Genomic DNA, 22646 nt, shown 5'->3' with positions numbered 1-22646 from the left:
TGGCCGGGAAGGGTCACACAAAGCTCTCTCCTCACTCTCTCCCTTCTCTGCCTGTTGTCCTAAAAGCTGCAGCACTCCCATGTTATGCTGTAGTGATGTGTAAATAATGTATGAAATCAGAATTTTAAAATGTCCAACAGTTCTCTTTTTGCAGCTCATTAATGGAATGTGCACAAAATTAGTAAAACACATATTTTAGTTTTTAATTACAAAAATTACAGTAATTTTATAGAATTTATTAATCTTTCTCATTAAGTACTAGCAATTGTTTTAAGCTTTTGTTTGATTAAGTAATGATGATCCAACCAAGCAAACAAATTCAAAGATAGCCTTAGGAACCTTTCTCTAAATTATTGATATCCATGACTGTAAGCAATAAAATGGAAGTTTTAGCGATGTAATAATATTTACTAAGCTTTGCAATAGTCATGCCAAGTTTTTTTATGGATCCAAACCCAGCAAATATACAATGTTACCTCTCATATTTCCCATGCAAGAACAAGAAAAAAGGGGAGTATGTGCTTGTATGTGTATGAACGAATTTTTTAATTTTAAATGAAACAGGAAGCAGAGACATGTTTATGTTTTATGAAGTTATATTCTTGTCAAAGCAGCAATTTCAAGAAGCACAGGAAAGTGTAAGGTTAAGAAGAACACAATTTCTCATTTCAGAATTATAAGACACAGCAAAGCCAATCCCTAAGCTCTGAACTGAGTGACTGCATGAAGGGAGGCAGGTCTGGATGAAAGATGCATGGGAGGGTGTGAGGGTGTGAAGATGGATGGATGTGCTACCGGGGCACCTGTCCCACTGACACAGCCACAGCTCCTCATCTACACACAGGCACCCACGGGTGAAAGGCAGAAGACACATAACTCTGAGCTGAACAAAGTTATTCATTTGCAGAAATACTTAAATAAGTTTTCAAGAACAAATTCTATATTAAAAATGCACTCAAAAGTTTAAGTCAAAGAAAACACAAACCCTAAAAAGTTCTTAAACTATTTGTTTCATTAAAGATTTCTTTTTCTAAGTCAATTTTAATAAGATTTTTTAAGGTTAACTAAAGACCCGTAAGAATAAATTCTGAAAGAAGCAGCAATCACTCTAAATCAATACATAAAGGCATTGATAAGGTGAAAAAGCTTCAGGTATCTTGTCTAGCTGGCTACACAGTATAAGACCCCAGTTAAAGAAAGCATTTTTTCTGGTATTAATGGGTCTGGTTTTATTTTTGTATTGTGCTCTGCATTCCTGGTTTATTGTCTTGTATGCAATATAGGATTAATGGTAGTTTTGCACAAGTTTCACTTTTGCAGCTTGAAAACAAGACAGGGGGAGTTGTTGGGATGCAGGTGCTGTTTGCATTCAAGCCCTGCAGTTTGTTATGTCTGTGTTAAGCAGGATAGACCGGCGGGCTCGGGAACAGCGCCCAGAGTTCTTGTTCTTGCTCTGTTTGCCTCCACCAAAGCTGGGTCTGTGCTCTGAGTCATGGCAAAGATGAAACTTGGTTATTTATCCCATTTCTAATTCACTGTTCGTCTTACATTTTACCCACAGTCTAAATGAGGAATTTTCTTGTGTGAGTCCTTGAGCAAAATCAAGGATCCTGCAGCATCCAGTTGTCCTTTGAAAGCTGCTGTGAATGTGGCAGAGCCCTGTGCAGAGGGGAGAGAAGTTCTTTGCCAGTGCCACATAAATGCCCCTCAGACCCCAGTGGGACCCTCAAGTGTCCCCCAAGTTCCCCCGGGCCTCTTATTTCCACCCCAACCCCATAAAATCCCCCCAGGACCCCCTCCCCCTTCGCATGAGGCCCTTCCCAGGATTTGGGGCTCCAATAGGGCACTTTGGGGGCAGAAAAGGATTTGGGGGCCCTTGTGGGTCTGGTGAGTAGGGGAAGATATTTGGGATAGTATTAACAATTTGGAGTGGGATTAAAGGAATTTTTGGTGGAATGAAGGGAATTTTGGATGGCATTAAGGGAATTTTGTGTTCAATTAAGGAATTTTAGAGTAGAATTCAGTGGGATTGAGGTGAAATTAGGAGAGGCTAGAGGGAATTAAAGGAATTAGGGGTGGAAATAATAATCTTAAAGTGAAATAAAAGGGATTTTTGTGTAATCTTGGGGTGAAATACAAAGGATTCCAAGAAAGATTGAGGTATATTTTGAGTAGAGTTAAGAGATTTGGAGTGGAATGAAAGATATTTTGGGTAGAAAGGAGGAAATTTTTGGTGGAATTAAGAGGATTTGAGATGGAAATAAAAAGATTTTGGGAAATTTAGGTGGAATTAAAAGAATGTTGAGTGAAATACATAGGATGGGAGAGGTTTTAGATGGAATTAAGGGAATTCTGGCCAACATTAATGAGAATCTTTAGTAAAATTAAGGGGATTTAGTTTGAAATTGAGGATTTTAGAGCAAATGAGAGGAATTTTATGTGAATTAAAGGAAATTTGAATTGAACAGGCTTCTCCAATGTGGGTTTCCCAAGGGTTCCCAAGTCCTGCCACCAAATCTGCTCCAGCATGGGCTCCTCCCCTCAGCCCTGAATGGGCTGCCACAGGGTCTTGGCATCCTTTTGGCATCCCCTGCTCCAGTGGGGGCTCCTCCCCAGGCTGCAGGGGGGTCTCTGCTCCATCCTGGACTCACCCACCGGTCACAGGCCCTTCAACTCAATGTCACATGCACTTCCAGCCTGTCCAGGGCAGCAGCAATTCCCAGGCCTCCTGCCAGCCCAGGCACATCCCCAGGGCTGTTGTCCAACATTCCCAGGCACAGCACAGTGAGGTGGTCAGAGTTGAGCAGCTCAGCAGCAGAGACACCAACAGGCAGCCACCAAGCAGCACCAGACTGTGATACACAGCCAGGAGCTCCAGACAGCACCAGCAGCTGCAAATTCCATCAGCACATCCCAATTCCATCTGTTGGTATCTCCCCAGCCCCACTGTGGGCACCAACAAAGGCTGGTGTGGTTTCACCCCATCCAGCCCCCAAGCCCCTCACAGCCACTCCTCACTTTCCCACCAGCAGGAGCAGGGAGAGAAATGGGAGGGAAATGCCAAAAAACTCATGGGTTGAGATAAAGACAGTTTAATGAGGACAAGCAAAAGCTGCACACACAAGGAAAACAAAAGAAGGAATTCCTTCCCTGCTTCCCATGGCTGGGCAGGTGTTCAGCACCTCCAGGACAGCAGGGCCCAATCCCACGGAATGGTGATTGGGAAGACAAACTCCGTCACTCCAAACATGTCCCACCCACCTCCTTCTCCCCCCACTTTATACCCTGAGCATTATTGCCTGAAAAGTCTGTGGACAAAAAGACTCCAGGCCAATTTCAGTGGGAGATAATAGAGCAGCAGATTTAATGAGCACCCAGGCTCACCCAGGAATGCCCATCCACGCTCCTGCCCCAGCACTGGTTTCAGGGGTTTATAATAAAGTCTGTCCAATCCCTGTTCACTCTCCCCTCAGTCCTGCCCCGTTACGCCCCCAGCACACCCATCTGAAACTGAGTCTGGGGGAGTTTTTGGACTCCCTCTACATCATCTTCATCTCCCTCACTGCACACAGGGCACTTGAAGGCTTCCAAGTGCTTTGGGCTCGGAGGTCACTCAGCCTATGTTTGTGTCTCATGGTGCAGGCCTTGAGGTGCTTTTCAGCCTTTACCTTGAAAACAAGACTAAACAGCTCATGAAATCTGGAGGGGTTGATGTGGGGTAAGGGTTGGTGTGCATTAAGACTGAACTTTAAGCTACTAGAAATACTGGCACACTAAAATCTACATTCACTATAACTCACTATAGCTACTTCTAAAATCTATAAATTTAAAAATCAAAAAACACTTTGAGTCATCAGCATGATGTTGATACCACTGTCTAGGTAAAGGTGTGGGGTCCTGTTCCCACTGTCTTGTTTGCCCATGCGTTGGTCAAACCAAGGGGCAATTTCCTCAGTTCTTAACCCAATAGAGAGAGAATTGAGGAATGGCACTGGAAATGTTATTGGCGTGACTGAAAATTCATGAGTTTCTCTATTTCCAAACTCCACCAAACCATTTCTATTGAAAGATGAATTAGATAACCTGAGGAAGAAATTGATTTTCAAAATGGGGATGTTGAAAACATAATTTCTGAGACTACACATGTCAGTGGAGCAGCTCTTCTTGGGCAGGAAATACCTCCAGTCAGCAGCCACATCCCAGCTGAAGCTGAACATGCAGTTGTTCCTGTTGTGTGGGCCAGTGGAATTACAGGAAAGTCAAAAAGGGCAGAACTCATGAGAATTACCCCTAAGGCAGGAGCTGGTAAGGCAAACCCAGGATCCTCTGAAAGGAGAAAGCCAAGTTGGATTGGTTCCAATAACAGAGAAATTTGCTAAGCATGGTTTGTTTGTAGAATCGAAATCCAGGTACCCATAAAGAAAGAAAAGGGAAAGATTATTGATTAGTTTAGAACTTGAGAGAAACCCCTTAAATGATAACCTAGAGTAGCTGGTAGGATTAGATTTAAAGGTGCCTTTTTCTGCATCCCCTTGAGAAAGGAAAATCTTTGCTTTGAGTGAGAAAGTCTGGAAACTGGGAGGGAAGAGAAGAAGCCACCTGTCTCCTCCTGAGCCATGAACAGTCCATGAACTGCCCTCCTGGGAATGGCAGGGTCATGTTAACTATGGATTGCTCAGAGAACCCCCTCAGAAAGTCCCGTCAGAGACTTGATAAGGACATGCAGATATACTGGTAACTGTTGAGAAATGCCATGAATATGTAACAGGAATGCAGGGATGAACAATGAATACTGATGAAATGCTGACACATCAGCTGCAGTGAGGATTCCTCTGTGTGCACTTTGGGAACTGATTCCCAGGGCACTCAGCATGCTGTGACCATGTAGGGAGTCATGATATAGACTGTCTGACTGCTCAAGATCACCAGTTGGGTCTCAGAGGTTTCTTTTGAGAGCTGGTTTTAGGCAAGAGATGGCCCCTCAGAAGTCCCACAGTGGGATGAGACAGCGGGGACCAATAGGGGTCCCCATTCCCAATCCAATCTCGAGGCCGGTTCTGCCCATCCCACCCCCAAACTCGGCCTCAATCCTGGCCCTGCAAGGAATCAAGCAATTTAGGGGTGTGATCAAACAAACTGAGGAGGAATGGGGACTGTTCTTTTTAGGGTTATACATTTTCTTTAGATTGAAAATATGAAAAGCCTTGAGACAAGACATGAGGCAAATGGGCTCAGCTCGATGTGGCTTTGAGCAGAGCCTGGAGAGCTACAGTGTCCATCACACTGTTTTCCATCTGCTCTGGAGAGATTTCCCTCATTTGTTCACATCTTGGAGAACCAAATTTGGAGTTTCTGTGCTTTCTCCTGAAAGGGAGATATTAATTTTTGTGTGCCATTGCCCAGCCATACTTGCCAGGCCACAAGACTGAAAGAACAGGATGCTTCCATTTGATGTAGGTCTTGCTTTAATGTCCTCCCTGAAATGTGCCCTGGGAACTGTCTGGGGTTGATGTAGGGGCTGTGAGAAGTCCCAAGCCCTGCAGCAGCCCTTGAGGGAGACAAGGAGCCCTCCCAGGGGCTGCTTCTTCCTCACAGCCCTTGTCCCCAGTCCTGTCAGCAGCTCCCTGGGCAGGCTGAGAGCTGCCCCTGGCAGGCAGCAGAGTCCCTGCCCCAGCACAGCACCCTGGGCTGCAGGACCCTGCTCTGCCCCACAGCCCTGGGCATCCCTGGCTGCACCACCCAGCTCCACAGCTTTTTCAAAGTGCCCCCCAACAGCCCCCTCCTCACACATCCCATCAGCTGGGGCTGGGTCAGCTTTAGGAGATGCCTCCAGGTGCTCCCCAGGGCACTGGACACAGCCCCAAGCCTGACAGAGGATGGTTTGGATGATGCTCTCGGGCACAGGGTGTGACTCTTGGGGATGAGACTCTGAGGGTTGGACTGGATGATCCTTGTGGGTCCCATTCCAACGCGGCACTTTCAGGGATTTTGTGACACCAGCTGGGCTGGTCCCAGTGTATGAGTATCCTCATCTCCCAAAAAGAAATGTGGGTGGCCCCTGTGTGGGGAGGGCTCCCAGTCCCACCCCAGCAGGCCTGGAGGAAGGGAGAATACCCTCCTGCAAGGTGGCATGTCCATCCATTTTCGGTCAAATAAAATAATAATAATAAAAAAATGAGTCGCGATAAGGTGAATATGTTTGGGTTGTTTGGCCTATAGAGAGGCAGAACCACAGAGAATTAGAATTATGGAATTATTTAGTTTGGAAAATATCTCAAACGCCATTTAGGATTCCTTTTGGCCACCAGAAGAATTAAGTGAGGGCAGGGGAGATTTTTAGGGTCAAATGTCAACAAATCCCCCTTCCCAATGAATTTCACACAAGAGTCTGTGTCCCCATGTGGGATGGTTTTGACTTAGCAAAATGCCAAGTAATCATTTCAGAGGTAAAATCCCCCGATCACCCCTGCACCTTCACCCCCCCCCAAAAAAAAAAAAACAACCAACAACTGACCATAGTTCAGTAGAATTTGGTATATTATCCGAAGAGAAAAAAAAAAATTAAACAGCAAATAAAATACAAACTGCACACTAAGAATAAAAGGTAGCAAGAGCAAACAGAAAAAAATTCTACTTTCCTAAAAAAAGATAATAAACTGATTGAGGGCCTTGGTATCTCTCCAGGACCTCTGAGCTTCACCCCAAGTCTTTGCTCATCCATCAGGAAGAAGAAGGAAGACCCCTCCTCCCTCTCTTTTTCTATCTGAGATGACATCAGAATATGGTAGGCAATATCATTGGCCTATAGAACTCAACTGGCCTGACCCGGTTCAAGTCAGCTGATTGTCCAAGGCCTGCACTAGAAAACAAAGCCTAAATCTGGGTCTAAATAAACCCATGACACCATGGATGTTCCTCTCCCTGTGTAAATTCAAGTGCCCACAGAGAACCAGGATGATGAGGAGAACACCAGCCAGGCGTGTTCCTAACGTGGATCACTGGGAATGTGGTTCATGAGTTCTGTTCAAAATGTGGCTCTGGAGATGGGTGATGGAGTTGGAGCAGCAGACAAAGCTCTTCCCACATTTGGGGCACGCACAGGGCTTCCCTTACTGGTGGGTTCGTTGGTGTCTGGTCAAGCTACAGCTCTGGGTGAAGCTCTTCCCGCACTCGTCACAGCTGTATGGCCGCTCCCCAGTGTGGATACGACGGTGGGTGATGAGGTTGGAGTTGACATTGAATCTCTTCCCGCAGTCGGTGCAGCGGAAAGGCCTCTCCCCGGTGTGTATGCGCTGATGCCTGAGGAGAAGTGAGCTGGTCTGAAACCTCTTCCCACACTCGGAACACTCGTAGGGCCTCTCCCCAGTGTGGATCATCTGGTGGATGACAAGCTCAGAGTTCTGCCTAAAGCTTTTCCCACACTCCCCACAGGGGTAAGGCCACTCTCCCGTGTGGATACGCCGGTGTCTGATGAGGCTGGACTTGACATTGAATCTCCTCCCGCAATCGGTGCAGGGGAAGGGCCTCTCCCCCGTGTGTGTGCGCTGATGAACGAGAAGATTGGAGCTGGTCCGACACCTCTTCCCACACTCAGAACACTCGTAGGGACATTCCCCAGTGTGGATCTTCTTGTGTTGCTTAAGGGTTGTAATGGTTTGACCCATGGCTTCCTCAGTAACCACTGTATCTAAGGAAGTTACAAGTATTCCACACGTGTCTTCCACATAGCAGTGGGGGAGTGGTTTTGGTTTTCCTTTCCGTTCCTTGGCTGAGGAGCTGGAGGGAGGTGGTGGAGGTCTGGTCCCTTCGGTCCCTGGTGTTTCTCCTGTCCTGGGTGAGATTGTTTCATTCTTGTTCCCCTTCCTTGAGTTTTTTTAATTGTATTTGTTTTGATTCATTCGGTTTCTCTGGGGTGGGTTGGTGTCTTCCCTATTTCCCAGCTAATCAATCCCCTTTTCTCCCTTCCCCTCTCCCCTGGGAGGTGGGATCCTGTGTATTGTGTATACAGTGTGGTTTGTAAATGTTGGTAAATATAATTTATTCTTTTTATTCAGTTCAGTTTCTTTAGAGTGCGTTTCTTTTCAGTTTTTTTCCTTTCCTTTGCTGGGAAGGTTCTGGGGGGAGAAGGGGGGCCAGTCCAGGGTTGGCAACAGCTAGGCCAAACCTGCGACATTATTGGAGGTTCCACCGAGATACTGACCTTGAGTTGTTTGGTAAACAATTCTCTGTTTAGAGAACAGTGGCTGGGAGAACTGCCAACTGAAGTGGTATTATCAAAAGAGTATCTTTTTGTTATAAACAAGGTTTTTGTTTGGGAACAGAGGACTCAGGCATAAGGTAAACAATAGAAAGAATGGTTTTCACCCTTTTTAGCAAATACCTGAGAGGTACCAGAGGAGGTCGGTCCAACCCTGCTGGCATGGCCTGGCAGTCTCTTGTAGTGAAAGGCCTCCTGTTAAGTGTCTTTCTATTCCTTTACATACTGATGGTGCTAATGCTTACTCCCACTCTGAGAGGTCTCCTAGGGACATACCTAGGTCTGCCTGATAATTGTCATCCATGTAAGGCCCTCCTGAATCTTGACATTAAAGGCCTGTTAAATTATGACATTAATGGACTATTGAGGGAGATCCCTACTGTTACAATTGGTCCCAGTTATTACCTAAATTGTATTGTGACAGCACTAGTGTTTATGAGGGTAATGGAACTGTTGTATAAGATTGGAAGAATGCTGGCACTTTGTTGCTTCCCTTGTTTTAGACCTAAGAAAGGCTATGCCTCTGGGGGACTCGCTGGAACTTTGGAAGGGGCTTCGGACAGGCCAGTCCCAGGGTGGGATGGGCCTTGGTCGGATCTCGGTAAAGTGCTAGGGCGTATCTCACCCTCCGTTTTTTGGAAGTTCACGTCAGAACAAGTGTGTGACTCTGCTGAGGTGGCCCGCTGTTTATCAGAAGAGTGTTTTTCCTATGAGGACCCGTATACGCGAGTCTCTGCTTTGTGTTGGGGCCTGGCTAGTGCTTATCGATGTGCCATAGACTACTGTCAATGGCTTGAGGACAGGATAGAATGTGGAGATATGCCATCCGAAACCCGTGCAGTCCCTGTTCAGACTACCGAAAGCGGAGTCCAAACACAGCATGAGGTCAAGGCTGTTTCTGTAGAGACCCAAGCTCAAGCAGCTGAAACTAATACAGTCTCCGTCCGCTCTGTAGAAACCCAAACTCAAGCTGCAGACCCGGACATGGCTACCTCCGCTGTCCCTGCTAAAACTACAGTTGAGACTCAGACTCAAACAGAGGCCAACAAAGCCCCCGTTCACTCTGTAGGGACCCAAACTCAAGTTTCAGCCTCTGTTTGCTCAGTAGAAACCCAAACTCAGGTTTCAAATCTGGACAAGGCCATTTCTGCTGTCCCTTCTACAACCACAGCTGAAACTCAGACGCAGGCTGAAGCAAATACAGTCTCTGTTTGCTCGACAGAAACCCAGACCCAGGCTGCAAATCCGGACAAGGCCGTTTCTGCTGTCCCTGCTACAACCACGGCTGAAACCCAGACACAAGCTGAAGCTAATACAGCTTCCAGTTGTTCCGTAGAAATTCAGACTCAAGCCGTAGATCTGGAGGTTGCCATCTCTATTAAGCCTGCTAAGACCACAGTTGAAGCTCAGACTCAGGCCGACGTTGATACAGTTTCTATTCGCTCTGTGGAAACTCAGACTCAAGCTGCAGATCTGGAAGCGGCCATTCCTACTAAACCCACCAAGACCACAGTTGAAGCTCAAACTCAAGCCGACGCGGATACAGTTCCTATTCGCTCTGTGGGAACTCAAACTGAAGTTATGGACCGGAAGATTATCATTGCCCCCATAAAGAAGAAAACAACGAGGACAAAGGAGACTACAAAACCCATAGAGCCACCTCCGCAATTGGAACAAGAAGAAGAAGAAGAGGAACAAGAAGAAGAAGAAAAAGAAGAAGAAGAAGTAGATGAAGAAGCAGCTGCGAGAGAGGAAGAAACTACTGTGACGATGGAAGGAGCGACGGCACAAGAGGAAAGAATAGTCACAGTAGAAGAGGGAGCAGCCGCCAGAGAGGGAGGAGTGGTCACAAGGGATGGGGCACACCTAATGGGACTGGGGGCACGCCCAAAAGAGACCAGAGGCATGCCTGGAGAAAGGAAGGGAATGGTGCGAGCATCCTGGGATAGAAGAACATTTGACGATTGGTGCTCTGACTACATACGCAAGTACCCAGTGGAGGAAGAGAGGAGGTCAACGCGCTTCCGTCAGCCTGAGGAAGGACCGTTTCAGCCTCTCCTAAGGCAACCCTCTCTTGGAAGTATGATTCCACCTCCCCATACTAGACCTACATTTGAGGGAATAGATGACCGGGGAAGGCCCTTACCCCGGCCTTCCAAGGACTATGTGCTACCTCCATTCATCAGACCTGATGAACAACACAGGAGCTCCCTTTCACGGGGTGCACGAGCTAGGAGTCTTTCTCCACGGCTCGAACGAAGTAGAAGTCTCTCTCCACAGCGTGGGCGACGTAGGAGCCCATCCTCCCGGAGTGAACACCATAGAAGCTCATCTTCACGGCCTGAACAATCCCCATCTTCGCGTGAGAGGGTCAGAAAGGAAGTGAGAGAGGTTCCACGAAGGAGTGGAAGAGTAAAAACACAGGTAGAGAGAATAGTACGTGGAAGAGATGGACAGGAAATAATGAGGGAAAGTGAAATTATACGATCATTGACCCCAAAGGAGATTCGAGATATACGAAGGGATTACAGTCGGTGGCCCGATGAACGCATCCTCACCTGGCTGGTGCGATGTTGGGACCAGGGGGCCAGTAGTCATGTGCTGGAAGGTCATGAAGCACAACAATTGGGATCTCTTGCCCGAGACCGTGAAATAGAACAGGAAATGGGACAGGGGGAGATGGCATCCAGTCTCTGGACCCGAATCCTCCGTGCCGTGAGGGCAAGATACCCATTTAAAGAGTATTTGGTGAGTGCTCCGAGAGAGTGGAATACTGCAGAAGAAGGCATCCAGTATCTGCGGGAACTGGCCATGCTGGAGATTATATACTCTGATCCAAATTACTATGACATCTTGGTCCCAGAGAAGATGCCATGCACACAGCCGATGTGGGATAAGGTGATGAATGGGGCCCCTAAGTCTTATATGCCATGTCTGATATCTGCATACCCTCTAAGTATGGACGAGAATGAGATACACGTTGACAGAATGTGTCACTGGATACGGAGAATATCAGAAACCATGAGAGTCCCCTCTAACTACCAGCATTCGTCCCTCTACAGTGGGGAAAGGGTAGGGAGGAATCCTAGACGCTCTGTGTATGAAGAAGAACCTAGAGGCAAAGGTTCTAGAGGTCGCAAAGAAAGGTCTCGTTCTCATTCTCATTCAAGTTCCTGTTCTCGTTCTCGGTCCCGTTCCCGTTCTTGGTCACCTCATGCAGCACGAGGGAGAACTAGAGGCCACCAGAGGAATACTAGACGCTCTGTGTATGAAGAAGAACCTAGACACAGAAGTTCTAGAGGTCGCAAAGAAAGGTCTCGTTCTTATTCTCGTTCCAGTTCTCGTTCTCATTCCCGCTCCCGTTCTCGGTCATCTCATGCAGCACGAGAGAAAACTGGAAGCCCCAGGAGTAAGACACAAAGTGAGCGTGGTTTCTTGTGGGCCCTTCTGCGCGAACTAGGGGAAAACATGAAGAAATGGCACGGTGAACCCACCTCTAAACTTAAAGCCCGAGTGCAAGAATTAAAACGGAAAGTAGCTGGCAAGAAAGCTGTCCACATAGTTGAAGCAAAGACCCCGGAAAAGAAACATCGATCTCCGAAACGCAAAAGAGACAACTCCCCCCATGCTGATGAAGGAGCCTCTGACAGAGCATCGCACACGTCAGATGGAGAATGCTCCGACCAGGAACAACAATAGAGGGGCCCTGCCTCCTGCCAGGAGGAGGAGAGGGACGAGGATGATAATCGGGTTTATTGGGCTGTGTGGGTTCGATGGCCTGGCACATCGGATCCTCAGAAATATCGAGCTTTGGTAGATACTGGTGCCCAATGTACATTAATGCCATCAGAACATGAGAGTACAGAGACTGTGTCTATTTCTGGAGTAACCGGAGGGTCTCAGGACCTGTCGGTGGTAGAGGCTGACATGAGCCTAACAGGAGACCAATGGGAAAAGCATTCCATTGTGACAGGACCAGAAGCCCCTAGCATTCTTGGTATGGACTATTTAAAAAGAGGACACTTTAAGGACCCGAAGGGGTACCGGTGGGCTTTTGGTGTAGCTACAGTGATTGAAGGAGAGTCTAAACAGTTGTCTACTCTCCCTGGTCTCTCAGAAGACCCTTCTGCTGTGGGATTACTCCGAGTCAATGATCAAGAAGTACCGATGGCCACTGCAACTGTACATAGGCGACAGTATCGTACAAACCGAGATGCTGTGATTCCCATCCATAAAATGATCAGGAAGCTGGAGAGCCAAGGGGTGGTCAGCAGAACACACTCACCCTTCAACAGCCCTATCTGGCCTGTACGTAAATCAGATGGAGAATGGAGACTGACTGTGGACTATCGTGGCTTGAATGAAGTTACGCCACCGTTGAGTGCTGCTGTGCCAGATATGTTGGAGCTCCAGTATGAGCTGGAGTCCAAAGCAGCAAAGTGGTATGCCACTATTGACATTGCTAATGCATTCTTCTCCATTCCTCTGGCTCCAGAGTGCAGGCCACAGTTTGCTTTCACCTGGAGGGGCGTGCAGTACACCTGGAACCGATTGCCCCAGGGGTGGAAACACAGTCCAACCATTTGTCATGGGCTGATCCAGGCCACATTGGAGAAGGGTGAGGCCCCAGAACACATCCAGTATATTGATGATGTCATTGTATGGGGAGACACAGCAGAAGAAGTTTTCGGAAAAGGACGAAAGATTATTCAGATTCTCCTCAAAGCCGGTTTTGCCATCAAAAAGAGCAAGGTCAAGGGACCTGCCAGAGAGATTCAGTTCCTTGGGGTGAAATGGCAAGATGGACGTCGCCAGATTCCAACCGACGTCATCAATAAGATTGTAGCAATGGCTCCACCGACTAACAAGAAAGAGACCCAAGCGTTTCTGGGAGCCATAGGCTTCTGGCGAATGCACATCCCAGAGTACAGCCAGATCGTGAGCCCTCTCTATTTTGTGACCCGTAAAAAGAACATTTTCCAATGGGGTCCTGAACAACAACAGGCTTTCAAGCAGATCAAGCAAGAAATCGCACATGCTGTGGCTCTTGGACCAGTCAGGACGGGACCAGATGTGAAGAATGTACTTTATTCCACAGCTGGAGATAAAGGCCCCTCCTGGAGCCTCTGGCAAAAGGTGCCTGGTGAGACACGAGGGCGACCACTTGGTTTCTGGAGCCGAAGCTACAGAGGCTCTGAGGCCAATTACACCCCTATGGAGAAGGAAATCCTAGCGGCATATGAAGGCATACGAGCAGCCTCAGAGGTAATTGGTACTGAAGCCCAGCTTTTCCTGGCACCTCGACTACCAGTGTTAAGCTGGATGTTCAAAGGAAAAGTGCCCCCTACACACCATGCCACCGATGCCACCTGGAGCAAGTGGATTGCTTTGATTACACAACGTGTTCGAATTGGGAGCTCGAATCACCCTGGAATTCTAGAAATTATAACCAATTGGCCTGAAGGTGGGAACTTCAGCCTGGCAGATGAAGAAGAGGAAGAGTCAGTGAGTCGAGCTGAAGAAGCTCCACCATATAATCAGCTGCCAGATGAAGAGACGCGCTACGCACTTTTCACTGATGGTTCTTGCCGTATCGTAGGGAGGAGCCGGAAGTGGAAAGCAGCTGTGTGGAATCCCACCCAGCAGGTGGCAGAAGCCACTGAGGGGAAAGGCGAATCGAGTCAGTTCGCAGAACTCAAAGCTGTCCAATTGGCCCTAGACATTGCAGAAAGAGAAGGATGGCCAAGGCTCTACTTGTACACCGACTCATGGATGATAACAAATGCTCTCTGGGGGTGGCTAGACCGGTGGGAGAAGATGAATTGGAGGCGTAGAGGGAAGCCCATCTGGGCTGCAGATCTGTGGCAAGACATTGCTGCCAGAGTAAAGAAATTGAACGTGAGAGTCCGCCATGTAGATGCCCATGTGCCCAAAGGTCGAGCTAACGAGGAACAAGATAATAACAGACAGGCAGACCGAGCTGCACAGATTGAGGTGTCACAAGTAGACCTCGATTGGCAGCAAAAGGGAGAATTGTTCCTAGCTCAATGGGCACATGATGCTTCAGGCCATCAAGGCCGGGACGCAACCTATAAATGGGCACGAGACCGAGGGGTGGATTTAACCATGGACACTATTTCCCAGGTTATCCGCGATTGTGAAACCTGTGCCGCCATTAAGCAGGCAAAAAGGTTGAAGCCCCTTTGGTATGGTGGACGCTGGGACAAGTATAAATACGGAGAGGCCTGGCAGGTTGACTACATCACATTGCCACAGACTAGCCAAGGTAAGCGCTATGTGCTTACCATGGTTGAAGCAACCACTGGATGGTTGGAGACATATTCAGTACCACATGCAACAGCCCGGAATACTATCTTGGGCCTTGAGAAACAGGTCCTGTGGAGGCATGGCACTCCAGATCGCATTGAGTCAGATAATGGGACTCATTTCAAAAACAATCTGGTGGCCACTTGGGCACGGGAGCATGGTATTGAATGGGTATATCACATTCCATATTATGCACCTGCTGCTGGAAAGGTTGAAAGGTGCAATGGACTATTAAAAACAACTCTGAAGGCACTAGGTGGAGGAACCTTCAAGAATTGGGATAAGCATTTAGCCAAGGCCACCTGGTTGGTTAACACCAGAGGCTCTGTCAATCGAGCTGGTCCTGCCCAAGCAGAATCCCTCCACACGGTAGATGGAGACAAAGTTCCAGCGATTCACTTGAGAAGCATGTTAGGGAAATCTGTCTGGATTACCCCTCCCTCGGGCCAAGACAAACCCATTCGTGGGATTGTTTTTGCCCAAGGGTCCGGAAACACCTGGTGGGTAATGAGGAAGGATGGTGAGATCCAGTGTGTGCCCCAAGGCAATCTAGCCTTGGGGAAGAACTAATGTTGTGCTTTGAGTTGTGTTTTGCAGGAAACCAGACACGAGACAAGGAAAAACCCAAACAAAGCCGGTACTGGTATCCCATGATGTCCAACGATAAGGCAGCCCTAAACTGTGGACTAGGCCTCAACTTGGAACTGTGACTCTAACCAAAAGGCAATGGACTAAAGCTGAACTGATGCTGGTGTTGATCCTTGATGACAAGACATCTGCCTTGAAGGACTGCATACGGACTATATATATATATCTGTGGGATATAAGCAAATGCAATAATACAAAGATTGCGTGGAAAGACCAGTGTGGAATAAGGGGTGGAGAATGTAATGGTTTGACCCATGGCTTCCTCAGTAACCACTGTATCTAAGGAAGTTACAAGTATTCCACACGTGTCTTCCACATAGCAGTGGGGGAGTGGTTTTGGTTTTCCTTTCCGTTCCTTGGCTGAGGAGCTGGAGGGAGGTGGTGGAGGTCTGGTCCCTTCGGTCCCTGGTGTTTCTCCTGTCCTGGGTGAGATTGTTTCATTCTTGTTCCCCTTCCTTGAGTTTTTTTAATTGTATTTGTTTTGATTCATTCGGTTTCTCTGGGGTGGGTTGGTGTCTTCCCTATTTCCCAGCTAATCAATCCCCTTTTCTCCCTTCCCCTCTCCCCTGGGAGGTGGGATCCTGTGTATTGTGTATACAGTGTGGTTTGTAAATGTTGGTAAATATAATTTATTCTTTTTATTCAGTTCAGTTTCTTTAGAGTGCGTTTCTTTTCAGTTTTTTTCCTTTCCTTTGCTGGGAAGGTTCTGGGGGGAGAAGGGGGGCCAGTCCAGGGTTGGCAACAGCTAGGCCAAACCTGCGACAAGGGTGGAGCTCTGATTGAAGCTCTTCCCACATTCCTCACATGTGTAAGGCCGTTCCCCAGTGTGGATGTGCTGATGGCGAGTCAGACCTGACCTCTGGCTGAAGCTCTTCTCACATTCCAAGCACTTGTAGTGCTTCTCCCTTCTCTGAAGCTGCTGCTGCACCACCAGGTCAGAGCTCTGGCTCAATCTCTGACTGCCTTCCCCGGACACGTTGGGTGTTTCCTCCTCGGGTGTCTCTCGGCTCAGCTTGGAGCTCCTCTTCCTGTGGGATCGCCGTGGTTTTTTCTCCCCCGTGACTTCCTGTACCATGGCACTGTTCAAAACAGCCTCTAATGTGAAGTTCTGCCTGGGGGCTTTGTCCTCCGTGCTCTCCATGCTCAGCTCAGGGCCTGGGGCAGGAAGGAACAAGGACACTCAGGGCATTTGCCTCCGGCCCACAGGGAAGGCCAAGGACATCCCCCCAAACCCGGCCCTGGCAGGACGGCGTCTCCAGCGGGGTTGTCCTGCAGCCGGGGCCATGCTGGGCTAGAAGATGCAGCACAAGAGAGGGGCAAAGGGGCACTGACTTCCTCCTCACCTGCCTGGGGCTCCCGGGGCATTCTCATCTTCCTCACAGCCTCCTTCTGCATCCTTTCAATGTTTGGAAAGGAGAAATCCTGTTCTGGGGTAAAAAACCAACATGTTAGCATATTGGTTGGGAGTTCCTACTCTCAAATCTATCTCTAGAAACACACCAGTGTCTCAGTTTGAGATAATTTGCAAGAGGGAGTCACCGTGGAGAGAAGTCTCCTGCCCAGGATTCCCTACTCAGGTGTCTGAAATGCAGAGAAAGTGGAGAAACACATCTTCTTTACCAAGAAGAAATGCTGAAAACAACTCATAAACTGGGCTAAACAAACTCAGGAGGAGAAACTTCCTAAGCCCAGCCCACTCTGTCCAGTCAAGTTAGTGCCCAGCCTCCCCCTCCCATAAAACACACATGGCCACAGCACAGAGACGGAATGGCCCCCCTTCCATAGGATTCACCTTCCCCACACCCCAAAACCCTGGCAGGAACCTTGAGAGTCAGCACTGCAGTCAGGCTGTGCTGCTGGGACAGGCAGTCAAGCCAGTGGTCCTCACCCAGTGGTGTCTGTGGTCCTGTCCCAGTGGTGGTCACAGCTCAGATCCTTCCAGAGGGTGGTGGAAGCCCCAAGTGGGGAGCTGTGCTGGTTTAAAGGGAAACTGGCAGGAGAAATGAACACAACACAAAGGAGATTATAAGTCAGAGTTACAATTTGATGAAAGTATTACAAGAAATGCAATGGCACAAAGTGAAAAATTGGGTTTAACCCACAAAAGCCCTACAGTATAACCGAGCCCCCTGGGGCACAAGCACAAAGGGGTTTGTTAGCCCCTGTGCTGAATCCTGTGTGTCTCCCCCAAGTCCAAAGGAAAAGTGCAAAGTGGCAAACCTGTTGGTGCAGCTGACAGTTGCAGTCTGGTGGAGAGTGGTAGTCACAAGGTGTTTGAAGGTGGTGGTCTCCTCCTGTCGAGGTGTTGGTCCTCCTCTCAAACCAACCAGTGTCCCCTGAGGTCTTCCCCCAGGATATGTACCCCAGGGAGCAGCCAGTCCCTCCCCCTGGGCGGGGAGTCACACAATGGGTGATTAACTCTGGGAGTCAGGGGCTATTTTAGAACCCTTGATGGCCCATTAGCAGCCACGCCCCCTCAGGCTGGGTGTCAAGGCGTTAATGACTCCCTGCAGGGGAGTTATCCCAGCTCTTATCTCACAGATGTCTTTCACACCCAGCTCCCAGCCTGAGGGGTCAGCTGTGCCCTGGGCAGCTGCTGCAAATGTTCCATTGTTAACAGTTTTTGGGAAATGAATAGAGGGTGTGGAATACACAGCTTTGATCATCCACACAGGGATAAACTGGTCCTACCTGCTGAACTAGGACATGTAGGACAATCTATAATTTTTTATTTAAAATTTTCAGGCACACAATGAGCAGCATCAGCCAAGATTTCTAAGGGACTGAGGAGCCGTTTTCTGAACTGTGCTCATCTGAGAGAGTTTCAAATGCCTCATTTTTGATTTAGTTTTATGGAATGATTCTCATTCAATTAGATGGATTTTTTAGGCCATCACCTACAGAATTGCTGTTGTGGATAACATCGATTATAGGAAACCAAAAGAGAAGTACATGAAACGGGCAAATGAGAGCAAAAGGTATTTTTTTTTTCAGTGTTCCCTGAATTTTTCATACTAGTTTTCTGCTTCTGTGGAAGGGTTCAGTGTCCTCCCTCCTGTGAGGGATGATAAACACTCATTAAACACTGAAAATGTTCTGACTGAGCAAAGGCAGAAGTGCAAGACCAAGCCTCAGCCTACTGAGAGCTGAGGTTTTGCACTGCCTGCCCCAGAATTCCATAGAGAAAATAAGAACAATAATAATTTTAGGGTGGGATTGAGCCATTTTCAGTGGTATTGTGCTGCTTTGAGGAGACAGATCTACCCTTCTCAGCTTTTGGAGTGCAAAGCTGTGAGAGACTGGAATGTTGATGGTTCATGGCTCCAACACTCTCCAGCTGCAAAAGCAGTGGGTGCTTTGCTACCCATGGGCAAAGGATCCACCCAGGAGCAGAAGGGGGACACCCACCCGTAGAGGGGACAGGCTGGGCTTGGAGCCAGGGAAGGAAAGTGGGATTTTTAGTCTTTTATATCACTACAGACAGGAACCAAAACTGCTCCAAACCTACTTTCCATGCACACAAAACTGTTCTAAACCCTACATCTGCAGATATATTGATAAAGTAAATCTAATCTTCCCCATGGGGTGGAATAAAAAGTATTTGGGTTACCCTCACCTTCATAGATCAGGTCAGGTGCTGGACATGGGAGAAGCTTCTGGCAGCTGTTCATACAACACACCCCTGAAGCCTTCCCCACTTCCAAAACCTGACCATGCAAACCCAATGCACTGCCCAGCATGGAAGACCCAGAACGTGGGTCACCAGGTCTGTGCCCAGCATGGATCACCTGGAACGTGGGTCACCAGGTCTGTGCCCAGCATGGATCACCTGGAACGTGGGTCACCAGGTCTCTGCTAAACAGAACTCACAAGGATTTTTGGTTATCAAGCCTTTAACCACATTGTCCACTGATGCTTGAGGAGATGTGAGCTGCTCTGAAACCTCTTTCCATAGTCCAAGCACTTGTAGGGCAGTTCCCAATGTGGATGTGTTTCATCCGCTTAAATACTGTAGAAAAAAAAACAAACAAAATGAACAAAACGAACATTACTTTAGGTTGAAAATTTTCCTCCAAAAAAAATTAAAACTTTTACAAGTGAGTTGTTTATACGAAATTCTGTTTCGGTTTTTTTGTGTATCGCCTTTTTTTCTGATTTTTTTTTTTTTATTTAATTGCTAAAAGGTGCAGAAAGAGATACAAAACGTTGGGGAAAAGCCAAGGTTGCTTTTAGAAGCAAAGCAAAAGTTTACCACCAGAAGCTACTTTTTTGCTGAGATACCCTCTGGGGGAAAACAGTTTCTACCTTTTTTTTTTAATTTCTTTTTCTCTGGTTCTTGTGGAAGATATCTCTGGCCCCAAGAGGCTTGGAATGCTGTCTTTGGATATGTAGATTTGTTGCTCAGGAGAAGCTGTTTTTTAGCCTTTCTGGGCTGAGCAAAATCTGGTCCGCATGAGAAGGTGAGAGAGGGAAGTAGGGAGAGATTTTCCATTATGGTAACCGGTTTGCTCTCTTTCCTTTTCCCTCCCAGAATTCTCAAGGTGCCTTCTCTGAGTTTTCATAGTGTTCCAAAAGGTTTGTACGTGATTTTTGGCAGGCAGCATCAAGCCCAACAGCAGGAACCTTTATGGCAGGCAGGCTCCAGCAGGATGCTCTGGCAGGAAGTTTGTTTGGGAGCTTTTAGCAAAATGTTGACAGAAAACCTTTCAATAGAATGTTTTAGCAGAGAAACCGTGGAGGAACATTGTTCCTTGAAATTGTGTATTATGTGAGTGTCACAGGGGACACACAGGCGTCCCCACTGATCCATCCTGGGGCTGGTTCTGTTCCTCCCAACCTCGGCTCCTCCCTGCAGGTTCTCCCCAGGTCTGTTCCCCACTGCCCCCCTAATAGCTAGGACTGGTAAGAACTGGGAAGCTTTACTGGGAAAAGTGGAATCAGGTGGTGTTAGAATAAAAGCAGGGACTGTAGGGATATGCAATCCCTCCAAATCAGCACAGGGATGGGGGTGGATGGTCCATGCTGGGCCCGAGGCCACAGGAAGGGTCTGTGGCTGCTGATGGCTCAGGAGCTCTGTGGGGAGAGAACAGGGGGTGACACTGAGGTGGGAGATCCCCTGGGAGGGCACACATTGGGGGTATGGACAGGATCCCCAGGAACCCCCTCCCTTTCTGACACACGGAAGAGCTGAGCCCCAGAACCAGGAAGATGAAGCCCAACATGAAGCCCGTGATCCCCGTCAGTGTCCTTCTGCAGGCAGCACGTGGCAGCTCTGGGTGGTCTGGGGGGGTCTGGACCTTCCAAAACTTCTAACTGAGCCTCCAGGACATCCCCAAACTCCCTGCCAGTTGCCCTCAGCTCACCCAGGACCACCTGGAACCTCTTCCCACCCCCTTCAGGATCCTCTATCCTCCATCCCACATCCCAACTGGGATAATCCAATCTCACTCCCAGCAATCACAGGCTTCTCCCGATCTCCTTCCAATTCTTCTCAGTCCCACAAGGACTCCTAAAATCCCCTCCCAATCCTTTCCTAGCCAACCCTGGCTGCTCCATATTTCCTTTCCAATTGCTCCCTGGACCCTTCAAAACCCATTCCAGTATGCCAAGCCTCCTAAACCCCTTCCCAGTAATTCCCCAAGGCTCCCAAATCTTTCCCAGTTGCTCCCATGGCTTCCCATACCATGTTCCATGACTCCCTAAACCTCTTCTGGACCTGTCCATTCCTTTCACAAACCACCCTGAATTACCACCAGGTCTCTCAAACTGCCTGCCAGTTTCCCAAGGCTTCCCCCACCTGCTTCCCAATTACTCTCAGGTTCCCCAGCCTCCCTCCAAGTTGCCAGGCCATACCCCAGTCCCAGGTGAGGAGGTGCTCCAGGCTGATGTGCCCCACCCAGCAGGTGAAGGTGATCCTTCCTGAGGAGATTTCCAGTATCACCAGCAGCTGGTGGGTCCAGTCCATGTTGGGGACAATATTGGTGGTCACCAAGAGCTCTGAAAGCTCCTGCCCACCCTGGAACCACCTCACCTGTACCTGAGAAGGGTAGAAATCCATCCTGGAGCAGAGCAGGGGCCTGGGCGGACTGGGAGCTCTACAGAATCAGTGAGGTGGAAAAGGTGTTGGGCACTGGGAGAGAGGCAAGGAGGCTGCAGGGACGCTCAGAAGGACTGGGAATGGTCTGGGAAGGGTTGGGAGGGGAACTGAGAGAGGCAAGTGACATGAGTGATACATGAGGATGCCTATTCCTGATTCATTCCAGGGATCTCTCCTGTCCCTCCTCCCCAACCCCGGACCCGCCAGTCTCTGCTGTTTGGGCAGGATCGTACCCCGCGCTGGGGCTCCTGGGTCTAGAGGAGGAAGGAGAACAGCAGATTTGGTGCCCAGGATTGTGTCAGGAGGTTCAACGGCCTGGGGGGTGTGTGTTGTCCTGGCGGGTTTCTCCCTGCCCTTGGCTGTGGGGTCTGCAGGGAGCAGTTTCTCCTGCCCTGTTTGCACTCTGGTGCTGCCCCACTGCTGGGCCCCTGGGCAGGTGGATATTTGTGACCTGGGGTGTTCTCACACACCCCAGATGTCTATGAGGGGCACAGAGCTGTGTTCTCCTTCCCCAAATCCTGTGTCTTGCACATACCTGGTCCTTTCCTGGAGCATCTCCTGCCAAACTGTCTCTTTGCCTGTTCACACTAGAGCAGAAACCGGGTTATTTGCAGTGGCACTTGTTGGGGGACCTGCCCTGGTCCCTGTGGCTCTGCCTGTGAAGACAGGGAGGGTCTTGGGCCGTTTGCTCTCCAGGATCCCAGTCCTTGTGGTAAAATTCTATATTTGGTACCACAGTGAACTTCTCTAATCAAGGTTAAAAAAGATTTGCAAGTGTGAAATATTCCCAAGTAGGTTGATAGAAAAGGAACAAAGTTGCATTTTGGAAGATGTGAAAAAAACTAAAAGTATATATTGTTCAGTAACACCACAGGGCCCACCCAAGCACTCAGGCTCCAAGCTGGGTGATAGAGAACCCTGGGAGGCACAGGAATGTTTCTGTCTTCACACCAATGACTCAGCTGTGATAACTGTGATAACTCCCCTCTGGAGAGCCATCAGCACCTTCACACCCACTCTGAGGGCTCATCTCTGCTAATGGGCCATTAGGGGCTGGAACAATAGGCAGCTCCAATAACCCAGACCATCAAAGACTCCAAAGCAATCCCATGACTTACAGGGTCAAACCACCCATTGTGAAAGTCCCCACCCTGAGTGAAGTACTGGGCATTCCCACTGGAATCTGAGCACCCAAAATCTTCGGGGTATGGGATTTCTGGTATCCCTATTTAGATCCAGGTGAGGACTAATAACTAAACAGGGCTGCGACTGCCACTCTCGACCAGACTGTGACGATAATCCTCACCAACAGGTTTC

The 22646-nt window shown here is 48.5% G+C and overlaps 2 protein-coding genes across 2 annotated transcripts in view; one reads left to right on the top strand and one right to left on the bottom strand.

Moving 5' to 3' along the window:
• LOC139684162 (uncharacterized) overlaps positions 1–22646 on the top strand; it is a 1455962-nt gene that overhangs the window by 383899 nt on the left and 1049417 nt on the right.
• Positions 1–22646, bottom strand: part of LOC139684161 (uncharacterized) — a 1434678-nt gene that overhangs the window by 424047 nt on the left and 987985 nt on the right. Inside the window, 2 exon segments of the mRNA XM_071579762.1 lie at positions 7114–7637; positions 15993–16140. Of these exon segments, the coding sequence (XP_071435863.1) occupies positions 7114–7637; positions 15993–16140 (672 nt within the window).

Source organism: Pithys albifrons, chromosome 33, assembly GCF_047495875.1.
Source record: "Pithys albifrons albifrons isolate INPA30051 chromosome 33, PitAlb_v1, whole genome shotgun sequence".
NCBI classification, from domain to species: domain Eukaryota; kingdom Metazoa; phylum Chordata; class Aves; order Passeriformes; family Thamnophilidae; genus Pithys; species Pithys albifrons.
This window is presented reverse-complemented; position numbering and strand designations above follow the sequence as displayed.